The following is a 25,193-nucleotide window of genomic DNA, read 5'->3' as shown; positions in this document are numbered from 1 at the left end:
ACGGTTTTCAAATATTATTATTTATTTTACATTAAATGCACTGTATTATGTGGGTTGAGTTCTGTAACAACAATGAATAAAAACATTATAATGGTAGTGACTACTTTACTTATTAACAATCATTTATTCACATTTCTTTACTTTAATAAAATATTTGTTTTATTTGATGACTTTATTAATTCATTCCAAGTCATCATCTCATCTCTATAGGGCTGCTGCTTATGCTGTCTGACAAAATCATTATTTTAGTAAATAAGTAAATAAGGCATACAATAATGACTGCTGAATACCAACTATCAATCACTTAGATCATGTTTTTTCAGGTAGAGATACCTCATGAAGCAACTGCTTTCTCCCTTCTCTCAGTCTTCATTCCACACTGTTCTTATTATAGCTCAGTGCTCCACACAGACAGGACAAGTAGGCAGGTGTGCAATGGATTATGGTCATTGTAGTTAATTACCATGTTTTCTGCACTAAACTATGTAGAATATTGGCTTGTTGGAAACTACAACCCCTACTACATCGCACAGTTCAGGCTTGATCTGATTTACAGTGGTTCCTCCTTTAAAAGTTGCGAGCTTGCACCGCGGGACTTAGATGTACCCAGTGTCACGGCTTCATTGCTCCAGACCACCACAAGGGGGAGTTAGAGCACTCATTATGCATTTGGGTCCCAAGGTTTTTATATGACAAATCATATCGAGTGGTTCCAATGACGAATTTGATGAGAGCCACCCATCCCTGGGTGAAGATGGCTGACAAAACATTACGGTGGGACCAAATGTAAGCAGTTATAACATCATAAGGAGTCAAGCAGAAAAATTACAATTAAGAGGACTATGTTAGTTAATGTAGAGACAAAGGTTTTGTGCATATTTTTTTTGTCATAAAGTTACTTTACAAAAATCGCTATTTAGCAAGTTATCTGCCAGCTAGCTAGCTAGTGTTATGAGAGGATAATTCATTTGTAATTCGTGTTTAATGTTTTAGGGACTACTGAGAACTAGCAAACCAGGCTGTTGTCTTGTGAAACAGTGGATGTAAAGAATCTAGCTAGCTAAAGAATTTACTGAAAATTGAATGTACAATTGTGTAAGCTTGCCTTGCAATGCAGCTAAAGTAACATAGCTAGCTAACTATTTACTTGCTTATTGTGTAGTGGAGGATAAAAATAACTGTATGCCTATGGATGTGTAGCTAGCTACAGTATGTAGCCAATCTGTGTATGGACCCTAAAATGTTAGGTTCTGAACTAATATTCATACCAATCTATGAACCTCAGCTAACCACTGTATCTCTACAGAAACTGTGCATTGAGCTCACAGAAGAAGAAAAAAGAACAAAATGCAATTCAAGTAATAGAACCAATGTCGGTCAATTCGTTGTTTAAAACCGGAAAATAACAATTTCGGTTAATAGTTCAGCATTAACAGTATCTTTAAATTCAGGTCTTAGATCCTTTGAACTATCCCCAATGTTACACTTTCTCATTAATTGTATATTTTCTGGGGTGAGCAGGGCAGCAGTTTAAGAGGCAATAGCTGAGTTTATATTTAAAGCATAACCTCAGTATAGGACAGTTGAGAATCCAAGACATACTGATAGATGTATGAGGCAGACAGGCATATCCATACGCATAAAGCAATATTAACACAGTAAATGGAGCGACACATTGCAGAGATCAGGCATTTGAATAGCTCACCAGAGTGACTGGGTAGAGGCTAGAGGTACGCCTGGGAAATGTGACCTTGAGGTGGTAATTGATGAATGTTTGTTTCTGTTATGGTTTTCAAATAATCATTGGCATCTAGTCTCGTGGCTTTATGTATGGGCAATTCCAAAGTAATGGAATTACACTTTGATTCAGATTTTTCTCATTAAAATCTATGTCAAACAAAAACCACAAATTTCAAAGTTTAACAAACCAGACAACTATGTGCACAAGGATTACTTTGAACAATTTAGACAGAAAAACACATTTACTGGAAGAAATGTGTAGATGCAAAGTTTGGAAACAGAATTGCGGTAATATCTCCCTCAGTTTTTTATGCGATCACGCTTGTCTGATGTGGCAGAGCTTGCAAACTATTATGGACTACAAAGGGAAACTCAGCTGCGAGCTGCCCAGTGACGCGAGCCTACCAGACGGGCTAAATACTTTTATGCTTGCTTCGAGGCAAGTTTTCCAAAAATATCCGAATTAAGATTCAGTGATGTCTGCAGAAAGATTGGAGTGTCAGCTATGATATGACACCTTCAATTTGAAAAAATCTATTTTGGTTATTGAACTACAGTAGGTGAAGTGGATTTACATCTGGCAGTACAGTAAAAATAAAATAAAATGTACAACAGAGTACAGAACAATTCATTACATTATACTGTACTCTATTCTAGTGTGCTCTCCTGTATTGTGCTGAACTATATTCTTCTGTACAGTATTGTACTGTGTAGTACTGTGCTGTCCAAACTTGTGAAACATTGAAGTCTATGATTGTTTCAGATATCAACTACTTTTAAAAAAAATATAGACTCTTAGCTTTTGACACCCAATTTGACATGCACTTATTGGGTTGCATGTAGCGTAGTGGTTAGAGCGTTGGGCAAATAACCGAAAGGTTGCTAGATCAAATCCCGAGCTGACAGGGTAAAAATCTGTCGTTCTACCCCTGAACAAGGCAGTTAACCTGCTGTTTCTAGGCCACCATTGTAAGTAAGAATTTGTTCTTAACTGACTTGCCTAGCTAAATAAAGGTCAAATTAAATTCACATTGGTGCTCATTAAGGTTAAATGGCGGGAACACGGTTAATAAGATTTACTGCCCAAAACCAGTCCCTTTTCCCGGAATAAATAACTGCAAGAAACCGGTAAATTATAATAAATTATTTATATCAACAGCATGACGTGAAATGGAACTGTTAAATTATATGCGATGTCTAAATCTGGCTTCTCTACAGCATTAATATGAAGTTGGTCCCCCCTTTGCTGCTATAACAGCTTCCACTCTTCACTCTGCGACTTGCTTCCATTCAGCCACAAGAGTATTAGTGAGGTCGGGCACTGATGTTGGGTGAGGCTCGCAGTCGGCGTTAGAATTCATTCCAAAGGTGTTCGATGGAGTTGAGGTCAGGGCTCTGTGCAGGCCAGTCAAGTTTTTCCACATTGAGCTCGACAAACCATTTTTGAAAGGACATCGCTTTGTGCACAGGGTCATTATCATGCTGAAACTGGATAGGGCCTTCCCCAAACTGTTGCCATAAAGTTGGAAGCATTGAATCGTGTAGAATGTCCTTGTATGCTGTAGCGTTAAGATTTCCCTTCCCTGGAACTAAGGGGCCTAGCCCAAACCATGAACAACAGCCCCAGACCATTATTCCTCCTCCACCTAACTTTACAGTTGGCACTATGCATTGGGGCAGGTAGTGTTCTCCTGGCATCTGCCAAACCCAGATTCGTATATTGGTGAAGAWGGTGAAGCCAGATGGTGAAGCGTGATTCATTCCCCCAGAGAACGTGTTTCCACTGCTCCAGAGTCCAATGGCAGGGAGCTTTACACCACTCCAGCCGACGATTCGCATTGGGCATGGGAATCTTAGGCTTTTCATGAAGCTCCTGACGAACAGTTCTTGTGCTGACGTTGCTTCCAGAGGCAGTTTGGAACTCAGCAGTGAGTGTTGCAACCAAGGACAGACGATTTTAAGCGCTACAGCACTCGGCGGTCCCGTTCTGTGAGCTAGTGTGGCCTACCACTTTTCTGCTGAGCTGTTGTTGCTCTTAGACGTTGTCATGTATACTCCCTCTCCGGCCTCTAAGTCATCAGGCTGCTGTCTCGCGCACCTGCGCCTCATGACACTCACCTCGACTCCATCACCTCCTTGATTATCTTCCCTATATCTGTCACTCCCCTTGATTCTTTCCTCAGGTGTTATTGACTCTGTTTTCAAGTTGGTGCGTTGTTTGTGTTACGTGTTTATTGTTTCATTTATTTATTAAAACACTCACTCCCTGAACTTGCTTCCCGACTCCCAGCGCACTTGTTACAGAATAACACCTCACCTAAGGGAAGCATCGGGGAGTGTTTTGTTATGTTATTTTTGTGTCAGAGTAATAACGTTGACTCCGGGAACTGCGACATGCTTTCATGCCTCAACCAGATCGCCAGGCTTCCTGCCTCAACCGATCTGTCAGGTTTCTGCACCCCAGCTGACTCGACAGGTTCCCATGCCTCAGCTGGTGTGACAGCTGTTCTCGCACATCAGCAGGGGTGACGGGTCCGCTCCTGATCTCCGGGTTCGTCCCCTTTGATGGCGTACTGCGGCTGGGGCCACGCGTCGGGGAGGGGATACTGTCACGTATACTCCCTCTCCGGCCTCTAGGTCATCAGGCTGCTGATTATCCAGCACACCTGTCACCATCGTCTCACGCACCTGTGCCTCATGACACTCACCTGGACTCCATCACCTCCTTGATTATCTTCCCTATATCTGTCACTCCCCTTGATTCTTTCCTCAGGTGTTATTGACTCTGTTTTCAAGTTGGTGCGTTGTTTGTGTTACGTGTTTATTGTTTCATTTATTTATTAAAACACTCACTCCCTGAACTTGCTACCCGACTCTCAGCACACTCGTTACAGATGTTTCCACTTACAATAACAGCACATACAGTTGACCGGGGCAGCTCTAGCAGGGCAGAATTTTGACGAACTGACTTGTTGAAAAGGTGATGGTGCCACTTTGAAAGTCCCTTAGTACTTCAGTAAGGCCATTCTACTGCCAATGTTTGTCTATAGAGATTACATGGCTGTGTGCTCCATGTTATACACCTGTTAGCAACTGGTGTGGCTGAAATAGCCAAATCAACTAATTTGAAGGGGTGTCCACATACTTTTGTATACAGTATATAGTGTATTTAGCTAATGAATGATGGGTTATTCATAATAAGCTTATAACTATCCTTTGTCTTTTGCACAATACGCACGCACCTGTGTGCCGCTGGCCTCTAGATTGAAGATGGTGCCAAAGAACATGGCTGACATTTTACATTCTCCCAACCAATTGTGCAATTTTGTAATTTTTTTAACTTATTGTGTACATGATGTTGCTGCTACCGTCTCTTATGACTGAAAATAACTTCTGGACATCAGAAAAGCAATTACTCACTGCGGACTGGAAGAAACTTTTTCCTTTAATGAGTCCGACGAGAAGGATATCCTGCTTTCACTGGAACAGGCCCAGATCCATGCGTTTTGCGTGAAAAAAAGACACCAGAAAAGAGGACGCAGATCGGGGATCCTTCTGAGAAGCCTGAGGCGAGCGAGCAAACTCCCAATGCCTTCCATTCTCCTTGCTAACTTGCAATCGTTGGAAAATAAAATTGATGACCTACTAATGAGATCACCCTACCAACAGGACATTAAAAACTGTAACATATTGTGTTTCACCGAGAAGCTTCTGATAGGCTAATAGCACGGTCGTGGCAGCATCATTTTGTGGGGGTGCTTTGCTGCAGGAGGGACTGGTGCTGGTGCACTTCACAAAATAGATGGCATCATGAGGTAGGAAAATTATGTGGATATATTGAAGCAACATCTCAAGACATCAGTCAGGAAGTTAAAGCTTGGTCGCAAATGGGTATTCCAAATGGACAATGACCCCAAGCATACTTCTAAAGTTGTGGGAAAATGGCACCAACAAAGTCAAGGTATTGGAGTGGCCATCACAAAGCCCTGACCTCAATCACATAGAAAATTTGTGGGCAGAACTGAAAAGGTGTGTGCGAGCAAGGAGGCCTACAAACCTGACTCAGTTACACCAGCTCTGTCAGGAGGAATGGGCCAAAATTCACCCAACTTATTGTGGGAAGTTTGTGGAAGGCTACCCAAAGCGTTTGACCCAAGTTAAACAATTTAAAGGCAATGCTACCAAATACTAATTGAGTGTATGTAAACTTCTGACACACTGGGAATGTGATGAAAGAAATAAAAGCTGAAATAAATCATTCTCTCTACTATTATTCTGACATTTCACATTCTTAAAATAAAGTGGTGATCCAAACTGACCTAAGATAGGGAATATTACTAAGATTAAATGTCAGGGATTGTGAAAAACTGAGTTTAAATGTATTTGGCTGGCCTCCCGGGTGGCGCAGTGGTCTAGGGCACTGCATCGCAGCGCTAGCTGTGCCACCAGAGTCTCTGGGTTCGCGCCCAGGCTCTGTCGCAGCTGGCTGCGACCGGGAGGTCTGTGGGGCGACGCACAATTGGCCTAGCGTCGTCCGGGTTAGGGAGGGTTTGGCCGGTAGGGATATCCTTGTCTCATCGCGCACCAGCGACTCCTGTGGCGGGCCGGGCGCAGTGCGTGCTAACCAGGTGCACGGTGTTTCCTCCGACACATTGGTGCGGCTGGCTTCCGGGTTGGAGTTGCGCTGTGTTAATTAAGAAGCGGCTTGGTTGGGTTGTGTTTCGGAGGACGCATGGCTTTCGACCTTCGTCTCTCCCGAGCCCGTACGGGAGTTGTAGCGATGAGACAAGATAGTAATTACTACCAATTGGATACCACGAAATTGGGGAGAAAAGGGGAATTTTTTTTTTTTATGTATTTGGCTAAACTTCCGACTTCAACTGTATATGTATTGGATAATGGCACAATCATTTTGTCTTTTTTTGTCTTTTGTCTAAAATGTATTTCATGTATGGCTCATCAGGCTCAGGTAGCATCAGGCTTGAATTTTCAAATGCAGACATAGGCCTATTTATATGCCTTATATGCTCTTGAATGACACTTCCGGTTTTGGCGGGAAATACCGGGTTACCCGGGATAAAAGTCATTTATTCTTGACATAGAACAATACCGGGAATATATTCATGAGTCCTTTTATATGGAATTGCCCGTATGCTTTCATTCTTTCATGGCTTTATGTATGGTTTCATTCTATTTGAGTTGAAATGATATACCCAGGTGTATAGTATCTGTGTGTTTGATGAAAACAGTTTTTCTTTGAGACATAACGAGCGTATTTAATTCAAGTTTTTGGTTAAATGTGTGTCAAGGAGACTCCTAAGGTTTTGAAGAAAACTGGCATGCCTTTTTAAGCAATTTTTTCAGTCAGATTCATTTTTCATTTCGATGGGAAGTGTGCCAGAGAGGAATTGATAGCTGGATGCAGGAAACGATAGTCATAGGCAACCCCAACCCCTGTGGTTTTTCTGATTATGCTTGTGAGATATTATAAATGGATGTGTCCAGGGATGATGGTGTTCTTCTTATACAAATGTTTATATTCTGTCGAGGCGGGTTTGAATTGAGTCAGAARGTTTCAGTGCATAGAATCAATCTCTTTTTCACTTCTTTCAGATACTTTCCCTTCTGCAGATTTTCATCATTTCAATAAGTATTGAGCAACTTTTTCAGTTGATTTGCAACAGTTTCTGGCACCTGGGAATATTGTTAAAAGATATAACCATCATATGGGGTGTAATCTTCCATCTGTGAGGTCTTTTCACAGGTAGGAATAAACTGGTCTCATACATCAACAACACTTTTTAAACCCCCAAATATGTTATAATGCTAAATAATTTATGACCCTGTAATTTTAGTAATGTGACTGTTTTTGGTAGTATCTACGCATTTTAGAGCTGCCTAATCATGTTTTGTGTTAGTGTTTTCATTGCTTCCACTGTAACCAATAGGTATAGTTGTTTGTCATCCACAGGTACCATAATATTAATAAGATGGTTCTCATTAAAGGTGCCAACCGGCCCCAGTGTGTCCATGTCAGTTATGGCCACATCGCTCCATGCTAACCTGCTAAGGTCTCATACCTGTTGTGTGACAAACAATAATATGTGCCATCTGAAATGCTCTATCTGGTCTAATTTTGACATCAGCAGTCCTTTCCCTCTCGGCAGATCTAAGGAACTGCCTTTGGCTTGAGACTACTGAGAGATAAAAAGCATAAAAATGAGTCCTACTGTGTGGAGTATCTGACTGCAGGCTATGTTTAATTGCCATGTTATTAACAATGGGCCCTGGTCCTCCCGTTGACTTCTTCATCTGCATTATAGATGAGGGGCTGTAGCCCCAGTGTCCCATAAACTCCTGCTCGAGACAATCAGGAGGACTCACTGCTATCAACATTCTGTGGTTATTTTTTATGCAGAGTATCATGACACGCATATGCAAATGTATATGAATATCATGAATATCATACCTTATTAAAAACGCATCATAAGTATCAGCTTTTTACCTTTTCGACCCTCACTCAATGTACATTTACTCGCCTTAAGATATGCATAGTATACAGCAGCTCTGCAGTGGCAATTTTAATCACCTCTGAACTCTGTTAATTCCAGAGCCAAGTGCAAATTTACCCGCCTGCTATAAAGAACCCTGCTGAGCTCTATAAGGCATGTGAAGAACATTATCAAATGTCATAAGGAACGTATTGACTCTGAACCACAAGGCTTTGTCCGCTTAGCTTCTGACCTTCTCCTATGATTCATTTCTACATTTGTCTTTCTCACTTTAAGTAACGACATGCCTCTTCCTATGTGTTTGAGGCTGCACGTCCCATTTGATGTCTGATTTGATTTATATATTTATTTGTTATTGCCTTCTCTCCCCAAATCCAATTTTAGCTGACATTTCTCATGACTGGAACGAAGAATGACCTTTGAAAAGGACACTTCCATTCCTGCATGCGGACAGGTGGTGGTGTGGTGGTGTTGGGAGGCAGACCTGGTGAGGGGGGAGGCAGGTCTTAGTAATGGGGGAGGTATTGTTGCATTCATCCATCTCCCATCTCCCTCCCTCACCCACCGAGGGGCATCCCATGCTCAGGCCTGCAAGGCACCTTGGGAAGGAGTTACAGAGGAAGTGTCTGCCCCTGACCTTCATTTTGTTTAGAGTATTAATTGCACTGGGGCTTTGACTGCTCTCACCTTAATCTCGCTCATGATCAATGCTCTGATTCAATGAGCCTAACAAAATACACTGGCTGAGGAGCACCGGAACAGAGGGGGAGAAAAAGAGTTCCCTTGTGTTATGGGTGCAATGCCTGGTTAAGAGGTAATGAAAGCTTCAAAAATATTAAATAATTCTTCCCTCTTTATGTTAATAGGGTTCATAATCCACCCACCTCAACAGGCACCTTCACTCCCCCAACCCCCCCAACCCCCGACACACACAACTCCCCCAACCTCCCCCAACCCCCCCAACCCCCGACACACACAACTCACTCACCACTCTCCATGTATTGTAACACAGAACACACTCAGGCTCATTGCTACATAATTAAGCAGTAAGGTCCAAGGAGGTGTGGTATATCGACTATATATTACGGCAAAAGGCAGTTCTTGGCCACGACACAGCCCATAGCCGTGGTATATTGGCCATATATCACAAAACCCTGAGGTGCCTTATTGCTATTATATAGTGGTTACAAATTTAATTAGTGCAGTAAAAATAAATGTGTTTTCATACCCGTGGTAAACGGTCTGATATACCATGACTGTCAACCAATCAGCCTTCAGTGCTCGAACCACCCAGTTTATAATATTACATATACACTACAGATACGGGCACTTGCATGCAAGGATACACGTACTGTAGAGTGACAGTCTGGATGCCTTACATTTAATATACCTACATGCTCCTATGGTCAATACACACATATATGCATGCTCACATGCTCATACATACTCATGCATGCCTACTATACACATGCAGAAGGTAGACTGTCTAAACAACATGTATTTTACTAGGGGCTCCTGCTTTTCCTCTTCCTCATCCCAGTAATTGATTCTGTGTGACAATCTGAAAGGGATTATTTGTGAGCTAAACTTCCCCAAGAGAAAAGGATTCCTACAAATATTATGTTATTGTATTCCATTTTTAGACTAATGATGTGAATCAATTTTTTTCCACTCTGAAAGGCTGCTCACATCGTAGTTCCATTCCCATGTGATACCATTATCTCTACAGTATATTACTGTTACCCAGATGGAAGGTGGCTGTTAGACTGGGGAGCATCATCTTTTGATGCTGCAAAGGGCAGGTCAACAACTGCAAAAACGTTTACTAATCACTACTAACACTCTGTTGTCTAGCAGCCAGATAAAAGCCTCTGTCAACAGGCCATTTTCATGAGCACACTTTCATCCAGAAACGACAGAATATTTGAAGAGTTTATTTCCAAATGCTTTATCCACAAACTTTTCACATTTGTATTTTTTTCATCAGAAATTATTGTTTATGGGTACCTTCATGTGTGTGTAAAATATATTTGTTCTCAGATTTTTCATTCATATACTTTAATATTGTCACGGCCGTCAAAGGAAGTGGACCAAAGCTCAGCGTGGTGAGCGTACATATTCCTTTTTATTTGAATGACGCCGATAAAAACAATAAACAATACAAAAATGACCGTGAAGCTTAAGGGCTATAGTGCCACAAACAAAGACAACTACCCACAATGAAAGGAGGGAAAAAGGGATACCTAAGTATGGTTCCCAATCAGAGACAACGATAGACAGCTGTCCCTGATTGAGAACCATACCCGGCCAAAACATACAAACACAAAATCATAGAAAACAAAACATAGAATGCCCACCCCAAATCACACCCTGACCAAACCAAATAGAGACATAAAAAGACTCTCTAAGGTCAGGGCATGACAAATATATATATTAAATACTGATTTAAATAATGTAGCATTTGTACAGTTATTTTAAAAAGTTATTTGTTACATTTGACTGTGTAAAACCTAGCAGTATTACTTATTTCTCTGCGAGTGATGCGGATATACAGTGAGTATTCAAAACACATTCCTGATATTGAGTTGCATCCCCCCTTTTGCCTTCAGAACAGCCTCAATTTGTTGGGGCATGGACTCTACAAGGTGTCAAAAGCGTTTCAGAGGGATACTGGCCATGTTGGCTCCAATCCTTCCCACACAATGTTGGCTGGATGGCCTTTGGGTGGTGGACCATTGTTGATGCACACAGGAAATTGTTGAGGTTTAAAGCAGTGTAGCAGTTCTTGACAAAAACCCGTGTGCTTGGCACCTACTGCCATATACTGTTCTCCTGAGTGACGCAGTGGTCTAAGACACTGCTTCTCAGTGCAAGAGGTGTCACTGCAGTACCTGGTTCAAATTCAGGCTGCATCACATCTGGCCGTGATTGGGAGTCCCATAGGGTGGCGCACAATTTGCCCAGCGTTGTCCGGGTTTGGCCGGGGTAGGCCGTCATTGTAAATAAGAATTTGTTCTTAACTTCTTATGGCTGAAGGGGCAGTATTTAGTAGCTTGGATGAAAGGTGCCCATTTCAAACGGCCTGCTCCTCAGTCATAGTTCCTAATATTTGCATATTATTATTAGTATTGGATAGAAAACACTCTAAAGTTTCTAAAACTGTTTGAATTATGTCTGTGAGATTAACAGAACTCATATTGGCAGTRAAAATCCTGAGTTGAAATCAAAACAGGAAGTCAGAAATCTGAGCTTGTCTGAGTCCCTTAAGAAATCCAATTGAGTTATGAATGATGTTGCACTGCCTAGGGGTTCCACTAGATGTCAGCAATCAATAGAAATTCCAATGAGACTTCTATGATGTTGTGGGAGAGAATGAGAGCAGAATAAGTCAGGTGTCCATCAAGCAGCCATGTCCTGATCATGCCTTTTCTTCATGCAAGACACTGCTCACGCAGACAAGAATGAATACTCCGGTTGGAACTTTATTGAAGCTATATGTTAAAAACATCCTAATGATTGATTCAGTACTTAGTTTGAAATGTTTCTTCGACTGGTAATATCATATTTTGAAGTTTTTGTCCGATATAACGCTGACCAGAATTAGCGTTTGGATATGTAAACCAGACGCGCTAACAAAAGAAGGTATTTGGACATAAATAACGGATTTCTTCGAACAAAACAAACATTTATTGTGGACCTGGGATTCCTGGTGTGCTTTCTGATCTAGATCATCAAAGGTAATGGAATATTTATCATGTATTTTATTGTTTATAGTGACGCCATCTTTGCAGCTGTGGTATGCTACTTTTGAGCGCCGTCTCAGATTATAGCGTGCAATTAATTTTCAGTAAGTTTTTTGAAATCTGACATAGCGGTTGCATTAAGGAGAGGTATATCTATAATTCAATGTGTATAACTTGTATTATCATCTATATTTATGATGAGTATTCATGTTGAAACAATGAGCTATGCAAAGTCACTTGATGTTTTTGCATTTAGTGAATCTTGTAGCCTCAATGTAAACTCCGATTTTTTTATATAAATATGAATTTAATCAAACAAAACATGCATGTATTGTGTAACATGAAGTGCTATGAGTGTCATCTGATGAAAATAATCGAAGGTTAGTGATTCATTTTATCTCTATTCTGTTTTTTGTGAAGCTATCTTTAGCTGGGAAAAATGGCTGTGATTATTTTTGGTTTTGTGGTGACCTAACATAATCGTTTGTAGTGCTTTCGCTGAAAAGCCTATTTGAAATCGGACAGTTTGGTGGGATTAACAACAAGATTACCTTTAAAATGATATAAAACACATGAATGTCTGAGGAATTTTAATTATGAGATTTCTGGTTTTTGAATTTGGCGCCCTGCACTTGGACTTTCTGTTGTCATATCGGTCCCGTTACCGGGACTGCAGCCATTACTTGCCTAGTTAAAAATAAAAAAGACACTTCCATTTTTTGGTCTTGCCCATTCACCCTCTGAATGGCACACGTGCACAATCCATGTCTCAATTGTCTCAAGGCTTAAAAATCCTTCTTTAACAGGTCTCCTCCTCTTCATCTACACTGATTGAATTGGATTTAACCAAGTGCCATCAATAAGGGATTCTAAGTTTCACCTGGATTCACTTGGTCAGTCTATGTCATGGAAAGTTCTTAATGTTTTGCATTTTCAAAAAAATATATATTTTAAACAAATACATGTCTGTCTACGAACAACTCCATGCCATAATTAGATAGTGAAAAAACACACATCTCTTTCACCATTTCGGTCCCACTTTAAATTAAGGCTTCTTAAAGCATTCATAATGCCTTCATAAAACACTACATAAGAGTTAAAGTATCCATAACTGTATGTCATGCTTTATAAAGGGTTCATAAATGTGGCAAAACTGTGTGACTAATCCACTATGTCGAATATGATATAAACATGTGCTTTATAAAGGGTGACTTATTGAAAGTGTAAGGACCGACGCTGAAGAAGAGAAGCAGGTACAGGGAGTAGAACATTTAATATGGAACAGACATCAAACAGGACAGAGACCGCTTCAGAAACGGGTATGCAAAGACAAACAAACATTAATCCTGAAGCCGGGAACAGAGCTTGCGAACAGACAGATATAGGGGAGGTAATGACACAGGTGATTGAGTCCAGGTGAGTCCAATAATCACTGATGCGCGTGACGGGGGAAGGCAGGTGCGCATAATGATGGTGGCATGGGTGCGTAACACTTGGGAGCCTGGTGCCTTCAAGCTCCAGGGAGGGGGAGTGGGAGCAGGCGTGACAGTACCCCCCCCTCTAAGGGCACCACCCGGTGTCCCACCTGGGCGAGCCTGACAGGCCGGTCGTGGCCTGGGCGCTGGACCAGCCGGTTGGGGTGTAAAAGCCAGACGAACCGGCTGAGGCGTGGGAACCTGGCGAACTGGCTGAGACGTGGGAACCTGGCGAACTGGCTGAGACGTGGGAACCTGGCGAACTGGCTGAGGCGTAGGAGCCTGACGGCCCGGTTGAGGCATGACAGCCTGCTGATCCCGCGGGAACATGGGAGCCTGCTGAGCCGGCTGAAGCGTACAGTAGACGTCTGGTGAGCCGGCGAACGCATAAAACCCTGGCAATCCGGCTGAGGCCTGACGTGGGATGGGCGCCTGCCAAGCCAACCGGGACAAGAAAACCTCTCGAGCCAGCTAGGGCGTGGAAGCCCGACAAGCTGGCTTAGGCACCCCTGGCTCCATCGGCGGCGGCCCCCGGACCCGGCGTCACCCCCAACCTGAAAGCCAGCACTCCCCGATGCTTAGTTTGATGGCTTCAGGATTCTGTAAGGATCGACGCTGGAGAAGAGAAGCAGGTACGGGGAGTAGAACATTTAATATGGAACAGACATCAAACAGAACAGAGACAGCTTCAGAACCGGGTATGCAAAGACAAACAAACATTAATCCTAGAACAGAGCTTGGGAACAGACAGATATAGGGGAGGTAATGACACAGGTGATTGAGTCCAGGTGAGTCCAATAATCGCTGATGCGTGTGACGGGAGAAGGCAGGTGTGTGTAATGATGGTGGCAGGGGTGCGTAATGCTGGGGAGCCTGGCGCCTTCGAGCGCCAGGGAGCAAGCGTGACAGAAAGATGGCATAGTCTCTCAAGTGAAGTCATGTTAGTCACATTACACCCAATCTCACTCCCAAACACTTCCACCAAAATGTGCAGAATGACTGATGGACCAATGCATCAAACTTGGCCTTCGTTAGTTAGGATTAGGTTTAAAATCACATTTTAAAAAGAGAAATTGTGGAAATGGGCAGGGTTTAGCCATAATTACTTTGTGACTATGTTAACTAGTAATGACCAGAGGGAATGTATGTTAGCAAAGGACATAGACTGGTGACAAATACTGTAATTTACTCAATAAGGTCACTCCCATAAAATTCTATGGTCACTCCCACTAAGGCCAACTTTGAATGGTTGATTTTCTAGGCTTATATGTGCTGTGTATGCAATAGCCTGGAGACAACGTTACACCAATAAACACTTACCTTGATGAAAGACCCCAAACATCAGGAAATTGAAAGTGGTTTTCTTCTGGAACCAAGTTACATGTTCCTCAGTACACAACACATACACGCACAATAAAAACGAGCCATACCGTGCGGTGCAGTGCCCAGTCAGGTCTTTGATACATTCCTCCACTGCCCTGATGAAATATTAGCCACAAAATGTTCGCACCATTGTAACAGCTGGTAATCAAGCCCTGATCTCCAGCATGGGAACCGAAAATAAAAACCTGGACTACTCCAAATCATCTTGGCTGGGTGACACACACACACACACAAACGCAAGCATTGCAGGTCCATCAACCCATTTAAATACACACCATACAGTAACCTGTGGATCATGAGAGAACCTTCATAAATTAGCAGAACTTTTATAACCTATTTATTAACACTTTATGTAGTATCCCGTAATACTTAGTTTGAAGTGAGACACCTTCGGTCATTCATAACACATCCATAAATGCTTTATATCAAATGATTTGATATAATTTTATTTGTAATTTTTTTAACAATACAAATACATGAAGTTTCAAAAAGTCCAGCAATGCAGTTACATTGAACATTACACAGAGTTCTGAATAGTGTAGCTTGTCCCTGAGCTGGCAGACAAATGAACATTTGAACACACTGGCATTGCAATGCTCTACCAAGATGCATGACAGGGTTAAAAATGCTTTGTGAATCCTCAATTTAATAGGATTTATAAAGTCTTTATTAAGCTGTGCTTATGCCACCGTTTATATGGCACAGGTTTATGTCATATTTGGCATAGTGGGTTATTTCACATTTGACATTGGTGGATATGTCACAGTTATGCCACATTTATGAACCCTTTCTAAAACATGACATATGTTGCCTCCGCAAGGCTATCAAACAAGCTAAGCGTCAGTATAGAGACAAAGTAGAGTCGCAATTCAACGGCTCAGACACGAGAGGTATGTGGCAGGGTCTACAATCAATCACGGACTACAAAAAGAAAACCAGCCTCGTCGCGGACCACGATGTCTTGCTCCCAGACAAACTAAACAACTTCTTTCCTCGCTTTGAGGACAATACAGTGCCACCGACACGGCCCGCTACCAAAACCTGCTTGCTCTCCTTCACTGCAGCCAACGTAAGTAAAACATTTAAACGTGTTAACCCTCGCAAGGCTGCCGGCCCAGACGGCATCGCTAGCTGCGTCCTCAGAGCATGCACAGACCAGCTGGTGTGTTTACGGGCATATTCAATCAATCCTATCCCAGTCTGCTGTTCCCACATGCTTCAAGAGGGCCACCATTGTTCCTGTTCCCAAGAATGCTAAGAGGCGCAGCAGCGGAGGCTGAACAAGAAATTCGGCTTGTCACCAAAAACACTCACACACTTTTACCGATGCACAATCGAGAGCATCCTGTCGGGCTGTATCACCGCCTGGTATGGCAACTGCTCCGCCCACAACCGTATGGCTCTCCAGAGGGTAGTGAGGTCTGCACAACGCATCACCGGGGGCAAACCACCTGCCCTCCAGGACACCTACACCACCCGATGTCACAGGAAGGCCAAAAAGATCGTTAAGGACAACAACCACCCGAGCCACTGCCTGTTCACCCTGCTATCATCCAGAAGGCGAGGTCAGTACAGGTGCATCAAAGCGGGAACCGAGATTCTGAAAAACAGCTTCTATCTCAAGGCCCTCAGACTGTTAAACAGCCATCACTAACATTGAGTGTCTGCTGCCAACATACTGACTCATCTCTAGCCACTTTAATAATAAAAAATTGGATGTAATAAATGTATCACTAACCACTTTAAACAATGCCACTTTATTTAATGTTTACCCTACATTCCTCTTATGTATATACAGTACTCTATACCATCTACTGCATCTTGCCTATGCCGTTCGGCCATCGCTCATCCATATATTTTTATGTACATATTCTTATTCATTCCTTTACACTTGTGTGTATAAGGTGGTTGTTGTGAAATTGTTAGATTACTTGTTAGATATTACTGCATGGTCGGAACTAGAAGCACAAGCATTTCGCTACACTCACATTAACATCTGCTAACCATGTGTATGTGACAAATACAATTGGATTTGATTTGTTTATAGATGATTTGTAACACATTTATGTAGTGTTTATAAAGGCTTTATGAAGCCTTTATAAGCTGCATGTCATTTAAAGCGGGACCATCATTTCTTTAAACAATAAAAGCAAATTTGCTAAAATTTGGATACATAGGATATATAGCGTTTTGGAATGGAACTCTTGATTTGGATCTAATTCCAGTTTCTATAATTGTCCTTCTCAGTGCAGTCTGTATAGAATTCCCATTTCTCATTAGTGTTTCGCCATCCTCAGGGGGACGGTGAGGTTTGACAGAGGGACAGACAGACATAATATTTTTGCCGGCTGGGCTGGCTCTGGCTGCATGTTCTTTTCTTACCACTGGTCTCTTAATACAGGGTTTCCCAAACTCGGTCCTGGGGCCTGCTCTGGGTGCATGTTTTTGTTTTTGCCCTAGCCCTGCACAGCTTATTCAAACAACCAACTCATCGTCAAGCTTTGATTATTTAAATCAGCTGTGTAGTGCTAGGGAAAAAAACAAAACACGCACCCAGGGCAGGCCCCAGGACCGAGTTTGGGAAACCCTATCTTAATACACAGTGTCCAACTCCTCCTTTGTGTGCCAAGAATAATAAAATGTAGGAAAAAAACACTCGGCCCCTACTAGTCCTTGTGGATGCAGCTTTAATAATCTCATTATCAATTTAATGAGGTGATTAGAATGCCAGGGGCCAGGGGTGCACAGGAATGTGCTATGGAGGAAGCTAACAACATCCTGAGTCCTCCTGGCATCTTGGTGCTTCAGTCCTCCTGACTCCTGCAGCTAGGGGATTAGTTACAATTGTCTCTGGAGACTTGGCTCGACGCGGCTCCTGTAATACCGGGTCAGATGCCCTGGTGGTCCCAGGTCCTCCCTCTACTAAAGAAGACAGTGCACCACACAGTGCTGTGGATTTGGGGAGAGATGGCAATAACAAATAAATATATAAATCAAATCAGACCGTGCCACAAATCCGTACCACAAAGCTTTTGCTTTGCCATGGAAACAGGCATGTGCAGCAGCATAGCAGTGTTTAGTAGTGTTAGCGTATCGGGATCCCTATTCATCCAACCACCAGCTGAAGGACTAGCCAAGGAGGCACATTAAGCAGCATGGGCATGTCTCTCTGAAATGTAAGGAAAGATTGTGTGCTATTCTGATTGTGGTATTTTGATGCAGTTAACCTGGACATACCTTTTTCCTGTTAGACCAAACCATAAAGCACATAAAAAACATAGGCTACCCATGGATCAAGTATTCCATAACATATCTAATAATGGTATAGAATGGTCTGAACGGGAAGATTTCCCATATCTTGACCTGAAATTTACCCCCTTCTCCTAAAAGGGTGCACTCATTCAGTATCCCTCAATGATTGAGGTAAAAATAAAATGGTACAGACTCCGTCTACCGCAACCCAATGATATTAAATCCTTGAAATGGAGTGAATGAGTGCCCACTGCAGGGAGAAGGTGTGTGTGTGTGTGTGATGGGTATTGAGCTGTAGTGTGGGGCACAGGCAGCCAGCCCTCAGCTGGGTAATTTGACTCTCCGTATCCTCTAGCTGAATTAGTCACAGTGGCTGCTGAATAGCCTCCTGTGCCTGACCAATTGAGGCCGGCTTCTTACCCGTAATGACGGATACTGAGCTTATTCTACCTACCGCCAGGTCCCAGATAGGGTTGGATTTAGTGTGAAGTAGGATGATTTCATCTCTATTTGTGAAACTAGCCTGAACTGCCTATGCTGCTGTATATCTCACTGTCCATGGTGCTGAAGTAAGAGCAGGTTAAGGGCTGTGTATGAAAATGGCTGCTGTCCATGGTCCTGTAGTAGAGAGGAGCAGGTAAGGAGTATGCACTGTATATTATACAGCAATATGGACTATGGACAGCACTAATAGATATTCCTGTGCCCATAGTTCTGTATACTGAGGGAAGGTCAGAGTTGTCGCAGAGGTCTTGCACTGTCAATGGTCCTATAAAGAGAGACTACTGAGAGGTGTATGTGTTGTAGTCCCTCACTGTCCATGGTGCTGCAGAGCAGAGCAGCAGAGGGGACAGGTCAGTGACAGACAGGCAGCTAGGCAGCAGTCCCCCGGTCCCCAGGGCCAGATGAGTGGTAAGAATGCAGTGGAATGCATTGATTATCTGTCAGCCAGGTCTGCTAGGATCTAACCAGGGCAGTTTTAGGGTATTAAGTATCTGAAGTATTCAATGAATATTCATAATGAGGGGCTGTTCGTTATGTTCCACTCTTAGTGATTCAGCCCCTGGTGCTCACTGTCTCTTCACAGAGAAGGGTTGGAGTGGGCTTGGGTGAATGCTCCCTAGTGGGCTTCCCACAGTGTTAGTTTGATGGTGCAATATTTTCACATCATTGCGTTGCGCTTGAGCACAGCCTCGTATGTCAGGCTGTAGCATATAATTTTTCATTTCTGTAAGTTCACACCTTTTCGAATTGTAAGTCGCTGTGGATAAGAGCATCCGTTAAATGACAAAAATCGAAAAATAAAAATACGTGGTTATCAGCTGAAGCTCCCTCTGCAGAATACAAACAGATCCTTTGGTGGGCCTCTCCCTCTGCAGAATACAAACAGATCCTTTGGTGGGCCTCTCCCTCTGCAGAATACAAACGATCCTTTGGTGGCCTCTCCTCTGCAGAATACAAACAGATCCTTTGGTGGCCTCTCCCTCTGCAGAATACAAACAGATCCTTTGGTGGGCCTCTCCCTCTGCAGAATACAAACAGATCCTTTGGTGGGCCTCTCCCTCTGCAGAATACAAACAGATCCTTTGGTGGGCCTCTCCCTCTGCAGAATACAACAGATCCTTTGGTGGGCCTCTCCTCTGCAGAATACAAACAGATCCTTGGTGGCTCTCCCTCTGCAGAATACAAACAGATCCTTTGGTGGGCCTCTCCCTCTGCGAATACAAACAGATCCTTTGGTGGGCTCTCTCCCTCTGCAGAATACAACAGATCCTTTGGTGGGCCTCCTCTCCTCTGCAGAATACAAAACAGATCCTTTGGTGGGCCTTCTCCCTTCTGCAGAATACAACAGATCCTTTGGTGGGCCACTCACTCTCCTCTGCAGAATACACCAGATCCTTTGGTGGGCCTCTCCCTCTGCAGAATACAAACAGATCCTTTGGTGGCCTCTCCCTCTGCAGAATACGAACAGATCATTTGGTGGGCCACTCCATCTCCCTCTGCAGAATACAAACAGATTCTTTGGTGCCCTCTCCCTCTGCAGAATACAAACAGATCCTTTGGTGGGCCTCTCCCTCTGCAGAATACGAACAGATCATTTGGTGGGCCACTCAATCTCCCTCTGCAGAATACGAACAGATCATTTGGTGGGCCACTCAATCTCCCTCTGCAGAATACGAACAGATAATTTGATGGGCTACTCCCTCGCCCTCTCCCTCTGCAGAATACAAACAGATCCTTTGGGTGGGCCTCTCCCTCTGCAGAATACAAACAGATAATTTGGTGGGCCACTCACTCTCCCTCTGCAGAATACAAACAGATCCCTTGGTGGGCCACTCACTCTCCCTCTGCAAGAATACTTCCATTTCAGGGTTTAACATCTTAGAGCGGTGCTCTGGTGATTACATGCCTTATCTGCTTTTCAGCCACCTTCTTTGTATTGGATTTGAAGGCCTCAGGTCCTCACTGTCTCTATTTAATTTGTTGTCTTGAAAATGACCAAGTCTGTCTTTATTGGATTGTCAGGGCTACTCCGTTCCCTCCAGCACCACTTATTCCCTGATGATTTTTCAGTTTGTTTTATTTGTGCTTTGTCTTTTCTCAGATACTGTTTTCTTCATCAGCCTCGACCACACAGTCCAGCACTAACACATTTATCATGTGTTTTCTCTCTCTCCCTCTCTTCTACAGAAACTTATCGAAGAACCCTCTGACCACATTATCATGGCAACTCTTCCAGAATCTGCAACTCTTCGAGCTGTAAGTTTGTGTACACTTATCATCTTGTTTTATGGACTTGTGCACCTATAAAAACTTTCATAAAAACCTGATATATCCTAAGTGTGCAACCCACCTTCATTGTTTCCAAATGGATTCCCATCTACCTCCATTAGAAGCCAAACATCAATTAACCTGAAGAAAAACATTGGAAGAAACAAACAACACTATAGTCCCTGCATCATTGATGTTGATTTAATGGATGTGACATAAAAGTATGCAACTTGGAGAGGTCCAGGCCGGGTGATCCTCTAGCCCAGAGTGTCTTGTTTGTCCAGAAACATACCAGCAATCAGTGTGTTTATGACCTGAATCTTCTAGTTGTTTGGGCTACTTTCCTCCCTCCCAGTAGAAGACATAAAATTTAATCTAGCGTTGAGATGGCCATCGTAGAGTTATAACACATGGGCATCCTCTCCAGCCCAGGAATCAGAGTGCTTCCCCTAAATAAGAGACCCTCAGCCAGGCCCTGACGCAGAGCAGAGAGCAGGCTTTATTTTATCATGGCTCAACCCAGCTCAGCGTGGGAAACAAAAGGACAGCAGCTGTATGGTTGTGGTTTAAATGTGGTATTTTATGTTATGGAAGCAGGGCAGCTCTTCTGAGGAGGCCCATCATCTTTTCAGGGTTGCTTGTCTAATAGTTAGCAAATACATACTTGGATATGTTATACCAGAGTAAGAATAGCATGGACAGCAGAGTAGCAGTTGATGAAAAAGTTCTAAAGTAGGTGTAAGATAAGTGGGTATGGAAAGTGTTAAGTGAAGAAGATACAAACAAGTGGCTGTTTTTAAAACACAGATGACTTATAGACTCTAGAGATGGTCATTTTCATGTGCGCTTATTGATATGGATATTCCTTTTGATACCATTATCATTGTTATTCATAGCGATTTTAGCTGTATGTGTCGTCTGAAGAGTATGGTCTTTTAGAAGGAGAAAGCACAAATATTTCAGACTCTTTCAAGTCTGCTTAAAGTATTTAATCTGTAATTACTAAAACTGTTCAACAAAGGCTCAGTGATAAGCACTCGACAGCACACCTTGAACAAAGAGAATAATCTCATGAAAAGAAGATGAAACCGGTTATAAATGAGTGCCATTTCCGTGCGACCAACTGGGAACAAAGACATTGATTCATTTTTTTTTTTTTTGTGGCGTAGAGCCTAACAAAAGACTAACAAAACATAATTCAATGGATAAGAGAAACAGAGTTTATCTCCCTTTTTCTTAAATGATTTACTCTCCCATCCCCTGTGGAATGTCAGCACAATGACAAACACACCAAACACAGAAGGGCTGAGGCATGCAGATGTGCTTCTTGTTTTGTGTCTGAAATGGCACCCTATGGGCCCTGGTCAGAAATAGTGTGCACTATATAGGGTATAGGTTGCCATTTTGGACATACCCTGTGTCTGTCTTTAATGGTGAGTGTTGGTCTGTTGGTCCTCATAGTGCCATGCTCTCTCCTGGGACCACATCTGTTGATTAAAACTAGACAGGCAGAGTGATGACTTTTCGTTCCAGATCAGAGTGCATCAGAGTCATGCCTGTCAGTTTGAAATGGAGGTTGCTGCTTTTGTGGATGTGTTACAACTGAAGCGTTTAGGCACTGAGCAGTCAGACCCCTATTCACTGGTTATAATGATGACAAGTGATTTATTTATTTATTTAATGGAAGAAAGGGGTTTCGGGATAGGGCATGGGCATGGTTCCCATGATACATTTGGCACATACATGTGCTGGGAGATATTCACATAAGATGCAGTAATTTGTTGTAATCAAATCAAATCAAATCAAAATTTATTTGTCACATACACATGGTTAGCAGATGTTAATGCGAGTGTAGCGAAATGCTTGTGCTTCTAGTTCCGACAATGCAGTAATAACCAACAAGTAATCTAACCTAACAATTCCACAACTACTACCTTATACACACAAGTGTAAAGGGGATAAGGAATATGTACATAAAGTATATGAATGAGTGATGGTACAGAACGCATAGGCAAGATGCAGTAGATGGTATAGAGTACAGTATATACATATGAGATGAGTAATGTAGGGTATGTAAACATAAAGTGGCATAGTTTAAAGTGGCTAGTGATACATGTATTACATAAAGATGGCAAGATGCAGTAGATGATATAGAGTACAGATATACTATACATATGAGATGAGTAATGTAGGTATGTAAACATTATATTAAGTGGCATTGTTAAAGTGGCTAGTGGTACATTTTTCCATAATTTCCATCATTCCCATTATTAAGTGGCTGAGTTGAGTCAGTATGTTGGCAGCGGCCGCTAAATGTTAGTGGTGGCTGTTAACAGTCTGATGGCCTTGAGATAGAAGCTGTGTTTCAGTCTCTCGGTCCCTGCTTTATGCACCTGTACTGACCTCACCTTCTGGATGATAGCGGGGTGAACAGCAGTGGCTTGGGTGGTGTTGTCCTTGATGATCTTTATGGCCTTCCTTTGACATCGGGTGGTGTAGGTGGTCCTGGAGGGCAGGTAGTTGCCCCGGTGATGCGTGTTGTGCAGACCTCACTCCTCTGGGAAGCTTCGGGTTGTGGCGGGCAGTTCCGTACCAGGCGGTGATACAGCCGAACAGGATTCTCGATTGTGCATCTGTAGAATTTGTGAGTGCTTTGGTGACAAGCCGAATTTCTTCAGCCTCCTGGGTTGAGAGGCGCTGCTGCGCCTTCTTCACAACGCTGTCTGTTGTGGGTGGACCAATTCAGTTTGTCCGTGATGTGGTACACCGAGGAACTTAAAACTTTCCACCTTCTCCACTACTGACCCGTCGATGTGGATAGGGGGGTGCTCCTCTGCTGTTTCTGAAGTCCACATCATCTCCTTTGTTTTGTTGACGTTGAGTGTGAGGTTATTTTCCTGACACCACACTCCGAGGGCCCTCACCTCTCCCTGGGAGGCGGTCTCGTCGTTTGGTAATCAAGCCTACCACTGTAGTGTCATCCGCAAACTTGATGATTGAGTTGGAGGCGGCATGCCACGCAGTCGTGGGTGAACAGGGAGTACAGGAGAGGGCTCAGAACGCACCCTTGTGGGCCCCAGTGTTGAGATCAGCGGGTGGAGATGTTGTTACCTCCTCACACCTGGGGGCGCCCGTCAGGAAGTCAGGCCAGTTGCACAGGGCGGGGTCGAGACCAGAGGTCTCGAGCTTGATGACGGTATTGGAGGGTACTATAGGTGTTAATGCTGACCTGTAGTCGATGAAAGCTTCTCACATAGGTATTCCTCTGTCAGATGGGTTAGGCAGTGTGGTTGCGATTGCGTGCTTCTGTGGACCTATTGGGTCGGTAAGCAAATTGGAGTGAGGTCTAGGTTGTCCGTTAGGGTGGAGTGATATGGTCCTTGACTGTCTCTCAAAGCACTTTAATTTGATGACGGAAGTGAGTGCTACGGGGCGTAGCGTTTAGCTCAGTTACCTAGCTTTCTTGGAACAGGACAATGTGGCCTCTTGAAGCATGTGGGAACAGCAGACTGGGATAAGGATTGATTGAATATGTCCGTAAACACACCAGCCAGCTGGTCTGCGCATGCTCTGAGGACGCTGCTGGGAATGCCGTCTGGGCTGCCGCCTTGCGGGTTAACACGTTTAAATGTTTTTCTCACCTCGGCTGCAGTGAAGGAGAGTCCGCAGGTTTTTGTAGCGGGCCGTGTAGTGTGCACTGTATTGTCCTCAAAGCGAGCAAAAAAAGTATATTTAGTCTCTGGAGCAAGACATCCTGGTCCGCGACGGGGCTGGTTTTCTTTGTAATCCGTGATTGACTGTAGACCCTGCCACATACCTCTTGTGTCTGAGCTGTTGAATTGCGCTCTTTTTGTCTCTTGTACTGGGACTTAGTTGTTTGATTGCCTTGCGGAGAGAATAGCTACCTGTTTGTATTCGGTCATGTTCGTTCATAATCATGCCGCAGAAGGATACAGTTGCTTAATCTTCTCAATGGCAAAAATGGCCTAAATGTTTGCCATTGTAAAATAGTTGTTGTTACAGACCTCAGACACATTGGTGCCATAATGGCACAAATGTGCATCAACAATTACAATCGTAGATTTGCTTGCGTGTGATATAACCTACATTGTAGCTATCTCCCTTCATCCACTTCAACAAATATGCATTATTTAAATTGAGCTTTGAGGTCCTTTAGTGAACGGGCTCGAACCACTGTACTGTGCCCCGAAGATTCACAGTTAACCAGTTTAGTGGTGTATGCCACCTGGTAGTGATTGTAATGGAGGTACATGACAGCTATTTGACAAAACCAAATCCTCTTAGACTATTTTTAA

General features: G+C 43.1%; 1 protein-coding gene across 2 annotated transcripts in view; it reads left to right on the top strand.

The window, feature by feature from the left end:
• LOC111952403 (NT-3 growth factor receptor) overlaps positions 1 to 25,193 on the top strand; it is a 292,939-nt gene that overhangs the window by 108,442 nt on the left and 159,304 nt on the right. For both annotated transcript variants that reach the window (XM_023971023.2, XM_070435166.1), the window contains exon 4: positions 20,797 to 20,865. In XM_023971023.2, coding sequence (XP_023826791.1) covers positions 20,797 to 20,865 — 69 coding nt within the window. The remainder of the gene's footprint in view (positions 1 to 20,796; positions 20,866 to 25,193) is intronic.

Source organism: Salvelinus sp. IW2-2015, linkage group LG26 (genome assembly GCF_002910315.2).
Source record: "Salvelinus sp. IW2-2015 linkage group LG26, ASM291031v2, whole genome shotgun sequence".
Lineage (NCBI taxonomy): Eukaryota > Metazoa > Chordata > Actinopteri > Salmoniformes > Salmonidae > Salvelinus > Salvelinus sp. IW2-2015.
Note: the sequence above shows the minus strand (reverse complement) of the source record. Positions and strands in the feature narration are given on the sequence as shown.